The sequence below is a fragment of the Battus philenor genome, unplaced genomic scaffold (genome assembly GCF_028537555.1).
Source record: "Battus philenor isolate CCGP_79_NKW_IND1 unplaced genomic scaffold, ilBatPhil1.0.hap1 SCAF_13, whole genome shotgun sequence".
Taxonomy (NCBI): Eukaryota; Metazoa; Arthropoda; class Insecta; order Lepidoptera; family Papilionidae; genus Battus; species Battus philenor.
This window is the reverse complement of record NW_027181675.1, coordinates 423,839-439,539: the sequence shown is the minus strand read 5'-3', so window position 1 is coordinate 439,539 and position 15,701 is coordinate 423,839. Positions and strand designations below refer to the sequence as shown.

Genomic DNA, 15,701 nt, shown 5'->3' with positions numbered 1-15,701 from the left:
TTTGTTTACATTAGGATAAAATCGTTTACAATTACTTACATTTTTACGTCAATGTCGTTTACAAATTCCTTTGCGGCAATTTGAACTTTACTGTCAGAAACTTATAGACGATAGTGAATTGAACAGTTTTTTACGTTATTTTATTTATTTATTCCACTAATGCTACTTTCGCACTGATTCAAATGAAAGATATTACTTTTAAAGTCGAAGCGACGGTGAGCGGTCGACGGTATCCGGCAAAATGGTCAACGAGAAAAATTGCAAGGAAAAATTTGAGATGATTTCTGAACGCTTGTCTGACAAATGTAAAGTATAATTATTATCATAATTTCCGTGCCACGATTCGACAAATATTTGAATATTTAAGAAAGCGATAACAGATTTTTGTTCAGAAACAAAAATATTTCAATATTTACTTGGAGTAATCACTTCAAAAATGATTCGCCAAAAATTTCAATTACTTTTGATTAAAGAATTCTTACAAATACTTAGTAAAGTATATAAAGTTTAATTTAAGTAATAATGGCTATTTATGGTAGGTATAGAAGGAAAATTTTCACAGCACCTCATTTTAAGGTCAGTGATAGAAAATATTGACATAAATAATGTGGTATGTTCCATTTGCTAGAAGATATTGGCTGAATTCATACTACATTTAAAGGTCCACAGCGAAAATATGACTCTCTGTTTGTTTTCTGAAGGATCTAGGATCTTCAACCATGACAGAGATCAGTTGCTTTCCGATTTTTACTTCGGCAATATATGTGATATTTAGGTCCTGAGACATCTGTACTAGCTAGATATCAAGTCTAGAACTTCAGCGTTTCTGACTTCTCAATTTTAATTTTCGGTCCACTAATGTTTGAAACTTCTTATTCTCTTTTCTTTAGGCTGACTTACTTCTACACTTTTACCTCAAGGTCTTCTTCTTTTTAAGTGACAATTGTTTAGAAACTTCTCAACTCCTTTACTTTCGGTTGACCACTATTTGGAACTTTAACCACTCGGTCTCTTTTCTTTCTGATGATCAACGCTTTGGACTTCTTCACGATCTGTTACTTTTTAGTTGGTCATCATTCAGAACTTTGGCCTGTCGGTTTTTTTCTTTTCGACTTAGGTCTTTATTTTGCTTTCTTACCTTACTTCCTCCGTCACAGTAACTTCAAGTAATTGACTTCTATACAAAAAGTGGCCAAGTTTCTTAGCCCAAATTCCATTTTCGAAAAATTACTGTGGATAAAGATTATAGGTTAACGAATCGAGGTCGCTGCACAATATAAAAAAAACGAAGTAATGGATGTAAAAGATTTGATAATATTACTCTTACTAATATTAAAGAATCCGAATTTTGATGAATAGACATCACAAATGTTTAGTAAAGCATCAAGCAGTCAAGCATCTTGAGCAAGCATGTAATAAAATACATTTTTAAGATAAACTCGAACGCCTTCAAAAGACAATTAATTTATGCTAACATTAGTAGAACCGCCTTTTAATAAGATCATTGAAAGTCGGAACGTTGTCAAGAAAATTGGGTTTTCTTTGTTTTTATGAGGTCATTCGTTTTTATTAAAATTTTATTCGTAGGCGACAAAACAAATTGATCTGTAAGTCGTTGATGTTAAGATGTAATATCGTTTGCTTCCAGATTACGGGTATGGAGTTCGACACTTGCAAAGCGTTTGCATGTGCTTTTGCATGATCGCGCTGTTCATTGCGCGGGGAAGTATGGCTGTCGCGGTGCTGGCTATGACGGACCTCACTCGTCGAAAAGACAAAAGCGTCAAGGTACTATAAACTAGCAAATCGAGACGCTTACATATTTCGTCATGGTAGAAGTAGATGTAACCCACTGTATACAAATATACGGTCACCGATGTAGATTGAAGAAGTTTCATTGTCGACCGTTGGGCCGAAAGATTTTTGGGCACCATGAGTCGTGGTTACAGTGTGGGAAGGCTTTCACTGGGTCTATCTAACAACATAGTATAGGTCATGGAGGTGATTATTTGGTCGTTGACTTGCGGGGGTCTATCGATTGACATGATGATGATATTCACCGGATGAAGGTTGCGGCTACTGGATCCTCGCTATCCAAACAAGGAAGAAGAGAGACATGAAGGAGGTTCCCAATAAATTTATAGTTGAGTAAGATTGGAAGAGAAAAATTAATTCTTTAGTTTTCATCTCTCACAAACAGAAGCAAGACAAAATGTTGACCCAGTAGGCCAAGATAAAATTACGATATTTATTTTATTTATTAGATGTGATATCTATATCGTTTATCCTGGCAGGCGCGTCTAGTGATCATGTGATTTTTAATTTACTTTTCTTATCACCTTTAAGTTGCTAAATGAGCTATTTTCATTTACATGTCACTGCGATTCCTATTTTTAACACGCGATGATGACAACGGATTACCATTGGATTATTTCCAAATGTTTTTGTTTATGCTGTTCATTTATTAAGTCATTCTGTAAACAAAATTTTTGTAGCTGAAACGTTGTCTTCTGCTTCTGCCTTATTCAAAATAGGTCTATGCCGAGGATATATCTGCAAGACCGAATCAGGCATAATAAGGTGCAAACATTAACGAAAGTAGACAAAATAGTAGTAGGAGTGGAAGAGAGCAGGTCATAAAGCGCTGGAGCCTTATGATCCTAGAGTGGAAACCTCGGATCGGCAAGCGTAATTGGAAATCTCTAGTGCTGGCTTATGTCTAGAAATTGAAAATAAATGTGTTTAAAAATTAAATTATTGCTTCAAATACGTTGCGAGTACTTTGTATACATACAAGTATACATCTATATTGGAAATTTATGGAGGTGACCCATAACCAGCTGAAGACTCACTTCCTAAATGGTGATAATGATGAAATAACTGCATCTAACGATTGTCTGGAAAAGTGCCTTTTGCAATAAGAATACTTATTTCAAATGATTTATTTATTTTTCTGAATCTCGATGCAAAATTAAGATTTAAATATATAACAAATATTACGTACGTTGCGATGTAATTGTAACGTATTACGTTATTCAAACAGATTATAACTAAAGACTCGACAATAATATCTACGAAGTTTGAACCAGTTATTATGATATTAGGAATAATACCTCCATTACTGAGCAAAGGCATGTCTTATAGATTTACAATGGAACAGATTGAAAGCGCTCTATATCTAACGTTTGTATATATATCAAATTAGTTTACGTCAGCTATCCGCCTTGTGGGCGGGCGGGCGTCTAATACTGCGTTTAGGCCTTAAGGCTCCAGCGGTCATGTAGTCTGCGTGATATGCGAACTGCTTCGCTACTTCCACTTGACAATTAGCAATGTTGTTTTATTATTAAAATCAATATTCCACAGACATTAGCGTCTGTGCTTCTGCTTTTACATTTACGCTTAATATTTCGTTTTTTTAAACGGTTTTTTTTTAGTTCGACCCGTACGGAATTTATTTGGGTCAAAATTAGAAATTGATATTTAAGCACCTTCCCGTTGTCAGATCTGAAATTAGGTACACACATTTAATTTAGATGACAATACAATATAATAAAATCAATAACATTATAAATCTAAGATGGCCGCCGATACAAAATGGCGGATTACATATTTTTCCTTAACCCCCTCAATATGGGTATCAAATGAAAGGGCTGCACTAGTAAAACACGATTATTATGTCAAAATTTAAAATTCCGTTCCAATATGGCGGACTAGGTACATATTTTTCCACAACCACAACAATATGGGTATCAAAAAACCGTTTAACTTGAAAGTTTTTTAAATGTATTTATTTACAATTTTTACTAAGTCTAATTAAAACTAACTCTAGTCTATTTAAAACTAAGTTGAAGTTAACTAATATAACGATTTTTTTAAAAAATATTGCTTTCTTGTTTGTTTATAAGGACAGTCTATATTACTTACTTTCGTCGGCTCTGGACCAATACCTTTAAACCTTTTATCACCAGGGCTAAGAGTCCGCTATTGTAGTGATAGTGAGTTTATGGTGGTATTTATTGTGACGTCATAATGTGGCTATAAGAAAGTGTTCTGACATTGACCGTCCTTCAGACAGAACTGCAAAAACTCCTCTCCTGGTGACTTGTTTTTGTATTTGCAGATTTATGAATGGGACAAAAATATACAAGGTCTTATTCTGTCTTCGTTCTTTTGGGGATACACGATAATGCAGATTCCAGCAGGGATTCTAGCCAAAAGATACGGCGGCAAACCGGTGTTACTTGTGGCGCTGTTGGCGAATGGGATAATGTGCGCTTTGCTGCCAACACTCGCACTTCTAGTAAGTTCTGTTACGTCTAAACTTTTGATCGACTTTTCTAGAAGTTCTCAATATAAAGATAAAGTTACAATTCCTTTCACAGAACTCTTATTGATCGTCAACTTATTATCTATTTATTTTTGACGCTACTCTGATTTTTTGGGATCGTTATACGAACCTTCATATACAGGGTGATTGGTTATAGTTGTGATATACCCAAATAGTTTTTAACGTTTTAATCGCATTTCTACAGAACTATACAGGGCGACATTTATCGCCGCTCATGAGAGAGGCAACATTTTCTTCCTCTATTCTCATACCAATTGCGACCTTAAAATCGACGCGGATGTCAGTAATATTACCATATATAAGCACTAATCGGTGTACCATAACTCCTGAAGATGCCCCGTGGAGGGGTGAAACACGTGTTGAGTAATTTGGCGGTGGCGGTTGTGTGATTCACATTGTTTGCCGCATACGCATTTATCAGCGGGCTGGCGGGCGGTGCACTTTATTGCACGACTACGACTGCATGTGCGGAAGTGGCTAAATATTGGTCCTTTTCTTACTTAGGATATATATAAGTATGTTTGAACCAATAGTATATTTTCAGGGTGGATGGAAAATCGTATGTGCCTGTCGCGTCGTGATGGGGTTGACCCAGGCATGCTTGTTCCCAGCAACCCACACACTGCTGGGACGCTGGTTGCCCGCTCACGAGCGCACAACGTTCACCGCTGTGGTGTATGGAGGTAGCTTATCACTTCTCTTAGCGTAGCAGTCGTGGTGCATATTCACCCGCCATCATTCTCCAAATATCCTTGCACGTATAGACTCGGTGGAGATACCACGAAGGTCCTTATTTAATCTGCCTCACTAATCTGGGTGACCTAAGGATGTTAAATTATTTATTCTAAACAAATTGTTCCGAAGTTGAGTTTGGGAAATTTGCACCATTCTTCTTTAGTAACATATTATAAGGCAAATGCGCATTAATCCTTTACCGTCCAAGTTTCTTTTACAAGCGTAGGGAAATGGTACGTATTTGCAATTGCATCTATGATATTTGCAACATCGTTCTCGTTTGGTCTTTTTATACACCCACGTACTATACACGTAGCTAAATATAGACAAGATCAAGGAATTGTCGATTTTTTTTTTAATTTCTACAGATAAGTTTAGTATTTTTGCAATAAATTAAAAATAGACTAAATGATATTTAAGCATTTTTTACGTACTCATTCAGACACTATAAATGCTTCTATGTCGACAATAAAATTAATTAATGAATAAATGTTATATCTGGCATTGTTTTTGTTTAAAAGTTTACTTTAAAGTATCAAATATAGACCAATATTCTAGAGCTAGTAATTTAAAAAGTATTTCTAATAATGTAATGTATGTATATGTTTCTAGGCACACAAATAGGTACTATAATAGCGATGCCAATGTCGGGATTGCTGGCAGACACGGCCATCGGCTGGAAGCTAATTTTCTACTCCGTATCCGCTTTAATGTTCACCACGAGTGGATTCTGGTACTTCTTCTCCGCGAGCACGCCGAAAGAGCACCGGCTGATGACGGAAGAGGAGAGGGAATACATCGAAAGGGGGCTCCACACTTCCGGCGGAAAGGTACAGCTACTCTTAATATATAATTTTTTATTTAATGGAATCAGGCGTTACCTCGCGGAAGTCCATCCTAAGTAAGAAAAGGACCAATATTTAGCCACTTCCGCACATGCAGTGGTAGTCGTGCAATAAAATGCACCGTCATATACATAGACTCTGTGTTTGGCACTAATCGGAGTAACATAACTCCTGAAGATGCCCCGTGTAGGGGTGAAACACGTGTTGAGTGGTTTGGTGGTGGCGGTTGTGTGATTCGCATTGTTTGCCGCATACGCATTTATCAGCGGGCTGGCGGGCGGTGCATTTCATTGCACGACTACCACTGCATGTGCGGAAGTGGCTAAATATTGGTCCTTTTCTTACTTAATATAATTTTTTTAAGTTAGGTTAATAGACTTCGGATTTTTTTATATTAACTACTATGTACTTTAAGAACAGATTCCGAAGACTGACATTTGACATTACTTTACGCATTATATTAAAAGTGTAATTCAACTAGGTTATTTCGAAATACAAGACGTACGCTGTTGAAACATGTAACATACAATGGCATTTTCCTTTATTCGTATTTTCATAAATATGTATTAAGAATAGACAGCAGAAATCCTTTCATATGTAATACCTTTCACTTTGGATGAAGAAACAGCGAACAAATGATGACGTTTCGAGTTGTAGGTAATATGAGAATATATGTAAATTATGAAATTCGTGTACGAAAAAAACTAAACATATTTTCTTAAAATTACACGCAGATGAAGTCGCGAGGCAGTCATTATTTAAACATTTCTTTCTAACGTTTACATATATTTGTTTATCTTTAACAAAATAAGATAATAAAAAAGTTAATAATTAATACAAAAAAGTATTCATTTTAAATAGACAAAATCTATTAATCAAACTGCGTTTTCTCATGCAATAGTTGAAGCGATTTAATATCAAATAAAATTAGATCAGACATCTATAGAAAGGGTGGGGTGTGGATTATATCAAGCATTTTGTGTCATAGAATTCTTTTTTGTTTTTTACTTGGTTTTTACGTTGTAGAACGAAAACATTTGATTCTTTGCCAACAGTTGCTTTTACACCTTGCTTATAAGTACTACAGCCAACTTATAAATGACATTATAATACATTAATATTTCGCCAACGAGGTGTACACTGAAATTTATCGCATTGCATTGTATTCGAAATTAGAATGCGGGCAGGTACAGAGCAAGGCACCGCCGCCAAATATTGCCTTAGTTATGAGCACAAAGCTCGAGCAACTGTGGAATTGCACAGAACATAAATTGGCCAGAGACCCGGATATGGAAACCGCTCTTAATTGAAAACGGAATGCACTGCCGCGGAGAGTTCGGTTTCCAATTGTGTTCCTGTATCGACGCTCCCAAGTTAGGTTAGCGATGCAATGAAGGGTGGCATCCTGCTTTTAGATCCTTTGACAGAGTTGTACAAACCCTGGAGATTTTAATGTATCTATAAACGAAAAGGGAGTTTATGTATATATATGGAGGAAATGTATATTTTAGAGTAATGATTTCACTCTATTGTAATCAAAGTAAAACACTGTGTTATATGTGTGTATATGTGTCATTCACCTAGATTTTGAGCCACTCACTCAAATCAAAGGTATATATACTCATTCATCCCCCCTTTTAGGGTCTATCTGTCTTCCTAACCGATTTCAAAGGTAAACGATTTGAAAGGGTCTTTATCTTACCTTAGATTTTTGAAGCGTGGAAATAACCATGTTCGTGGTTTCAACATTCGTCTTCAGCACTATATATTCAAGATATTGATATGTTTTCGTCCTCCCTCTTTTTAAGTTCACGGTTCTTCTTCTTAAACGGTACCGTGAATGTATTTAATTCAACCACTGCAAATAAGACCTGGGTAACAGGTCTGTCGAAAATATCGTCTTTCTATCGCATAACGTAATATATATGTATTAAACTTAACAGTGAATGATTGAAAAGAGTTTTTGATTTATATTGTAATCCTGAGGAGTTTAAGTAGCTGGGATGATGAGTCCAAATTCTTTCAAAATTCTGCCTCTCTCTTTCATGAAACTTTCCGTAAATACATAAATGGTCTGAGAAATTTTAAATTGAAATTAAATTCAAATAAATGCAAAACAACAACGTAATACATTTCAGTGTTAAAGTGGATATAGGGAGAGATAAAGTGAATCACTTGCCAAGTGTTCGAGTATAAATCGTTCTGTGAATAAAAGCTGTCGACTCAGCCTTTTGTTTACAGCTGAAACCTTTTATATCTGTCCTCAAAGAGCGGCGACATTTCGGTAAAAAGGCGACGTTGTAAGTTAAAATACGGTGCATCAGAGACATAGTGCAGCTGAGCATTTTGCATTTTAAAATCGATAATAGAACAGCAATGTCTTGGAGAGGCATTTAGAATAAAATATACACCAACATTTAAACAAAATATTCTAATTTTCCTTGGTCACGCAATAACTCGAGAACGGTTTCATTTTTTATAATTTTTGGAAAAAAATAATTAAATGTTTTAGTTTCGTAAGTCAGAAATTTAATTAGCTAACAAATTGATTACTCTAAAATAAAATAATGTATATTTATAGCAAGTAAAAATAACAGTAATCCATCTAGTGAAGAATGAAAAAAAAAGAGTGCTAGAGATTGTGATGAAAGGAAGAGGAGAGTGATTAGAAAACTCAAACTAAACGAAAATTAACATTAAAACGATCCCAAAATGATAGGAGGTAGGAGAGGTCCCAAAAAGGGACGATAAAAACATATATCTACTGGTTCCATAACATTTTATAACGAAGTCCCTGGACCGGTGAATGTAGTATAGGATGAGCTTAGTGGTGGGCAGAAGCCCTTGTTAAAGAAGTCCGAAACATTGGATTCACACCGCTTACAACCGGCACTGATCTACAAGGGAGACATATGATGAGGAAAGGAAGACGATGAAAGCAAGAAGAATGAAAGAACAAAAAAATTGAAAGCTATTGTGAAGGATAAAATGAAAGAATAAAAGAAATTGAGAAGAATGAAAGTGAGTGTAGAATAAAGATAAAACCCTGAAAAAGTTATGTATAAATAAAGTCCCTGTCCCAAACAAAATAGGGGTACGAGAGGTTTGCGAAAAAAAGGGAGGCATATGTCTAGCACTGGGCATCTTACAACTGAAATGATTTAAATGGATACTAAAGTTGATTCGTTCAACTAGTCAACAACAGATGACGTTACTAGATTTTTTTTTACAGCGCACTATGGTTTTTATTCCTTACGATTGATACGAACAAATAGTTTGTTTGATGCAACATAGTGATTTGTCAGGGAAAAGTTGTGTTATTTATATATCAGACAGTAACACAGTACGTCTGTCTTGTCAGCTAGTTTCAAATATAAATGTTTGTGTGCAAAGCTCTTGACCTCTGTCACGCCTGATGTTAAACGATGACGAGGTCTATTATAACACATGCTCGTATAGAAGAATCCTATTGAATATCTCCTTTCCAGGCACCTAAAACACCATGGAGGTGTATATTGAAGTCAAAAGGACTTTGGGCGGCGGCCATAGCTCAGGTCGGCAACGCCTGCAGCTATGTTCTCTTCTTCGTGGATATGCCGACTTATTTAGAGAAAGGTCTCAACATATCTCTGAAGAACGTAAGTATTATCCAAAGGTATCTACTTTGATCACTCCATTAAAATAGCGTGATATTGTAATACGGCATCTATTGTGGGAAACCTAAAATGTAACATGAGATCAAAGAGCTAGAATTTCGCTTTATTGCGTCACATTTCAATTAACGACTCGACCTGCCTTAATAATGTAACGCTTATACGAAAATTTTATGTTTACTAGAGTAGCTACAAAGTTAAAATACAAGTTATTTAGTTATAGGCATAAAAGCTATAAAGCGGTGAATGTTTTGATTTAATGAAAAAAAGAAGTTATAAATTTGTCGCATTCTACTAAAAAAATCCAATTAATATAACATATTTAAAAATGTTTAATTTATACAGGGTGATCTGAAATAACTGTAAAAACTCTCAAGGTCTTTGCTGACAAATGAGTTACGTTTCCTCTTTTATAGCTTTTACACCTATAACTATTAATATAGTATATCACTGAAATTTACGACCCATTGACACAAAATCGATGTCGTCTCACATAATTATTGTAACTAAAAAGAGAAATGAAAATTATGAAGAATTTTAAATGCCTGGTATTATATTAAGTTCTATATCATATATATTTATAGATAAAAAGCGACCAGGACATAAATTGGAACATGTTTTTGTTTACATTCGGTTAATTACTTATAATAATAATTGTTTACATTACTTCGACTCCGTCGACAGCAGAGGCGTGGGCTTATAGTGTAGAAACTCCCATTAGCTTATAAACATGTACATTTTGACATATTTATGTAGTGTCAGTATGAGGAGATGAACGAAAGTAATATAGTCGAGCAGACCATATAACCTGCAGAGAGCCCCTTGGGACATAGAATTATGGTGTTACCACGGACAAGAGCAGCGCATGATGGGATGAATGGATATGCCTGAAAGAAATATAAAAAAGTTAGAATCTGTAATGAAATATGAAGAAAAGAGGAAGAAATTTAAAGCTTGGAAGGAGATAATAAATTGAAAATAAAAGTTTAAATCTCAAAAATTATTAAACATCTGAAAACCAAGTCCCTGTTCTACATGTAGGGATGAACTCTGGATCCTCAAAAACGAAGGCCCTAACAAACGATTCTTTTAAAGTGATACCTTATAAATATTGATGAGGAGAAATATGCGATGGAAGGAAGATGATAAAAAAAGATAATGTGAAAAAGTAGAAAGAAAATAAAAAAAAATGGGAAAAGGCAGCTGACATCCTACATGTAGAAGAAACCGTGATACCAGTAAATAATGTATTATAAAGATTTGTTAATTTTATACAGAGTGCCTCGTTATCCGCCCTCCCTTATGCGGGAATGTGGGTTGGGAATATAGTATCAGCTCTGGTCTCGGAGAAGATGTTCAATGGCGGCATCCTACCCGTGGGCACTTGCAGGAAGCTTTTCAACTCCATAGGTAAGACCGAGAAATTTATTTATCACAAGTCTATGAAATAATTTTAATATTAAGTAATCTTTCGTAGAGACGTTACTTGTCATAATTCCATGGCTTCACAGATGTTGGGTCCATCACATTGTAGGCTTCTGCCTATGAATGAGATCAGATCTGATGGAATGAGTGCAGTGCTCAGGGCTGACGGCCCGCACCTTAAGGCCGACTTGCAATGCATCGGCGTTCACCTCCACTGACCTGTTTCTTTTTATTTTAAAGGCATTTTAAACGCTCCATGCATTGAAATCTCGTTGCAGAAATGAGCTGATCTTTACTCTTGAAATAACTCATTTGATGTTTTCAAGTAGTGATGTGGTAAAAAATAAATTAAACTATGTTACAACACAATAAAATTCGCAGCGCGAAAGCGCTGCATCGCAGTTTTCAATACCAAATAACGCAGCGCTTTTGAGCCGCGTAGCAGTAAAACGGTTAATGATGGAATATGATTTGGTATCATCATATTTGAAAATTATGTCTACCTAATTTTTCTCTTTATCATTCTATCTGTCACTTGTACCGCAATGAAAATAAATAAATAGTAATTCTCCTACAGTTTTCATTTATTAAGTGCTCCGTTGTCGCCTTAAATCTTTTAGACGCATATCCATCTTATTACTTTTCCGATTTTCCGAACGTTTCCAATCATTTTTTATTTGCTTTTTATATAACATTCCTTTGTAAATTGTATATATTTTCGCAGCATTTTTCGGGATGGCGATTGGTTTAGCCGGGCTGTCTTTCATCGGCGAAGGCCACCAGAACCTCGCCGTGGTCACTTTGATAATCACACTCACCGTCAGCGGATTTTCCGCCTCCGGTTTTTTGGTAAGGCTTCTTAACTTAATCTACATTTAATGATTAGTTTGTTACTCCCATTTAATATTAAATATTCCTCCTTTGGGAACATACGCTTATATTCTGAGCCTTATTAGTAGCTCACATTCGATCTTCGGGCCATTGAGAAGGCTATACTGTTGTCATGTCGTTGTGGAGTCTCATTTATTAATAACGATTCTACCACGGGGTGTCCCTTTTATACGTGTACGAACAACTAGCGCCATCTGTTCACGCCGGGCGAAACTACAGAGGTCCGACATATTGACGTATGTTTAGAAAATATTATACGTAATGTTAAAAGGTTGATAATAGGAAATATTTAAATTACATATAATTTTTTAATCTTATACTTTATACATGGTGATTGATTATAAGCGTAAAAACTTTAAGTAGGCGAAAGTATGTAACATTTGCTATCATATAATATTTTTTTTAATTTATTTATATATCTTTTGACATCCTCCATCTGTCAAATTATGTTGATGTAGTAATTAGTTGGTAGGTGTCTAAATGTTATATAAAATGTAATCGATTTCACGAACATCTAATATTTAATAATATTTATATAAATATTATACCTGTAATTATAGATATTAATGTTCGGTGCATATAAAAGATGTTTCTACGAAAAATTGTATATATTATAATTAATATTGAAGTAACACCATTTATTCACCAATGTCAAATTATTTCTGCGCTTTCGAATCAAAATTCGAACACCGATTTGAATTCGAACACGTGAGAATTATTAAAAAAAGTATTGTGGCTGTAATGGCCAGCAATAAGGAGCTTCCTTAATAAGCAAAGATAAATGAACTGATTTATTGACGAGTATGTTTTTACACAGATGAGTATACTGGATATGTCACCCAACTTTGCCGGTGTAATGCTGTCACTTACCAACTTCACGGCAAACATCGGAAGTATCGCCACACCCTTAGTCACCAGTTTTATCTTGCAGAACGACCCAGTAAGTATTTCACAAATAATTTGAACTAAAATTCTTTATTTGTCACGTATTTTTGGGTTCCCAATTGTATATAACAATAATAAATTTCATTTCAAACTTAAGTGAATCCATTGAATATTTATGATATTTTTTTAAGTTTGAGCCGTAGGGGGGAGGCCTTTGTTTTGTAATGGGCATCTATAGGCAAACATGGCGTTGATGATGATGATAGAATTGTTCACCTAAACAAGCTATAAGTTTTGAAGGAGGCAGTGAGAATCCACCCTTTCACGTATTTTTTCCTTCTTTGATAGCGAAGACACTAACAGCTAAGTGTGATTGAGGTGTATATTCATATATAGTGATTGGTTCATTTTACAACAAACATCTTTAAAACTTTTAAACTTATTATAATCGCCCTGTATAAAGAGATTTTTTATCGCTACCGTTTTCGAGACCTCTCGTTCACCTGTCCATGTTTGATACAAAATTTCTTTACAACGGTAAATGATTTTTTTTTCAATTATGATTTTTATTTTATATTCTTTCGTTCTTCATATTATGTGGTACTTTTTACATTCTTTGCATATCGATCCAATCCCAAGATATCACAGATTTATTTTAACTAATACATTACTTTCCTATCACAGATTTAGTTTCTGGCTTACGATTTGCGTCCGTTTCTTGTTTTTATTTTGTTCCTTTTTAGAAAAAACTTATGTTGATTATGTATGAAGCGACTATTATGAAATATGTTAGATATTTTTTTTATTAGGATCTACATTCCACACACATTGGCGTCCGTGTCCTGGTTTTACAGTTACGTTTAAAATTTCTGATTTTTTTTTCTTATTCTCGTTTTTACATGTTACAGTTTCGAAATGAAAAAGTAAGTCTCTTAATCTATCTTAACGACGCCCTAGCAATGTCCGGTTTTCAAGATTGCTTCTCGTGCGTCATTTTATTTATTTATTGGAACGCGACAGACTAAAATTTCTAGTAGTAAAAAGTTAGCATGAATGGATTGTAGACATTAATTAATTTTAATATGTTGTAATCCGAATTTTGAATAAGTTTTTAATTACTATATTATTATTACAATATTTATTATTGTCAGAAATCATTGTTTGGGTATACTATGTGTTAATTGATACTTATTGATCATGTGCAACACAGCTTTTACACCTAAAAACAATTAGTCTGTACATAGTACAATATATTTTATGTTACCTGTATTACTCCTTCTTTAAATTCCGATATAAACTAGCCGTCTATTGGTTATCTCTGAAACACCTTGGGTCGACTGGCAGTGCATGAATATGTCACATTAAGTTCGACATCGCAATGTGTACAAAATAATATTAAATGTTTTGTTAATTAGAAATTGTTGATATATAGGGCTGCTCTTAAACGTCAAGGACTACAGAAACACAATTTGTAATAATTATATTTGTTTTTAGAACACGTATAACACGCATACGGAGTGATTTTAAAGATAACACGTCGGTAAAACAGTACTACGTCTATGGGGCTAACTGACTAGCGCCATCTAGTTAGTTTTTAGAGAAAATATGATGAAACAGTTCTATATATTTAGTAACTATAATTAACTTACATTAATGTACTTTGATAAATGATTGATATGCCTTTCGTCTTTTCCCAGACAGACCTTAGCAGATGGAGAACAGTTTTTCTCATCGTGTCCGCTGTTATGATCTTATGCAACATTGTGTACATGATATTTGGTACATCGACGCGACAGGATTGGGACGATCCGGATATTCAAGACAAGGCGAAAGCAGATCCAGGTGAATTAAATTACTTTATTATTTTATTTAATCACGCCAAGGGAAAAACATAGTTAACACAGCACAAATTATAAAAGATGGCGCAAAAGTAATGTCATAATGTAAAAGTACCTTATTTTTTACAAATAAGTTTAAATGTTACTGTACCTTTACATTTATTATGTAAATATAAAAAGAATTAGTTGTCAATAAGAGATAGAGTACCTGGAAAACTTTTCATTTCCATCATTTCAAGTCAGCGGTTGCACAAGCGATGGGGCACTGCAACTTTAGTCGAATAGTTCGTAGAGCTACGTCACTAATCTCCCCATTTCTGGTTCGATGTCGCAGTGAAACTCCTAGTATAGGTCTCTCTATTGCTCTCTAGGCTACCTTGAGGTTTCTCAATAAATCGGTAGCATAATTGTGGCCAAGACAGTGTATATCTACATAGGCAAACATACCTATTTAATAGGAGGTACAAAAGTAATGTCATAATGTGAAAGTGCCGTAATCTTTACAAATGAACTGAAATGTCACTGTGCTTTTATATATATGATGTAAATATATAGATATTATTTATCGCTTAATAACAACTAATTTTCTTAAATTACACAACTAAGACAGCAACAACACTGAAAGATTTCCAAAAAATTGCAATAATTCGTACAAGTACATGGGTTTAAAATGTTATAGATTCGTTTAATTACTTATACTTCTTTGTATATTTTATTTTTTATTGATAAACAAAATTGTAATTAAGGTTTTAAATTCAATTCTTCTTTTTACAGAGGAAATTAGACCAACTCTAACAAGCTCTCAGATGTCAAAAGAAGAAGAAGCGAACAGCTTATTCATAGCAGTAAGGACACCAACTTGTGTTAAAGATTAAATACCTTAGAATGCAAGATCTAGAGAAAATGTACAACAAAAGAAAATCATTATCGTTAACTTTGTTACTACGAAGTTTAAGACATGTCTTCTCCATGATTTATTAGATATATTGACCTTTTATACAAACATCTAAGAATTTGTATTTTATTCTTCATCATCATTTCAGTCGTGAAATGTCCACCGCGGGACAAAGGATTCACT

The 15,701-nt window shown here is 34.5% G+C and overlaps 1 protein-coding gene across 1 annotated transcript; it reads left to right on the top strand.

Moving 5' to 3' along the window:
- Positions 1 to 241: 241 nt before the first annotated feature.
- On the top strand, positions 242 to 15,498 carry LOC137933429 (putative inorganic phosphate cotransporter). The gene is made up of 11 exons (XM_068777382.1): positions 242 to 305; positions 1,649 to 1,788; positions 4,124 to 4,303; positions 4,896 to 5,034; positions 5,699 to 5,916; positions 9,420 to 9,569; positions 10,862 to 10,994; positions 11,734 to 11,858; positions 12,718 to 12,840; positions 14,483 to 14,627; positions 15,398 to 15,498. The coding sequence occupies exons 1-11, from the start codon at positions 242 to 244 to the stop codon at positions 15,496 to 15,498; spliced, it is 1,518 nt and encodes a 505-aa protein (XP_068633483.1).
- Positions 15,499 to 15,701: the final 203 nt, after the last annotated feature.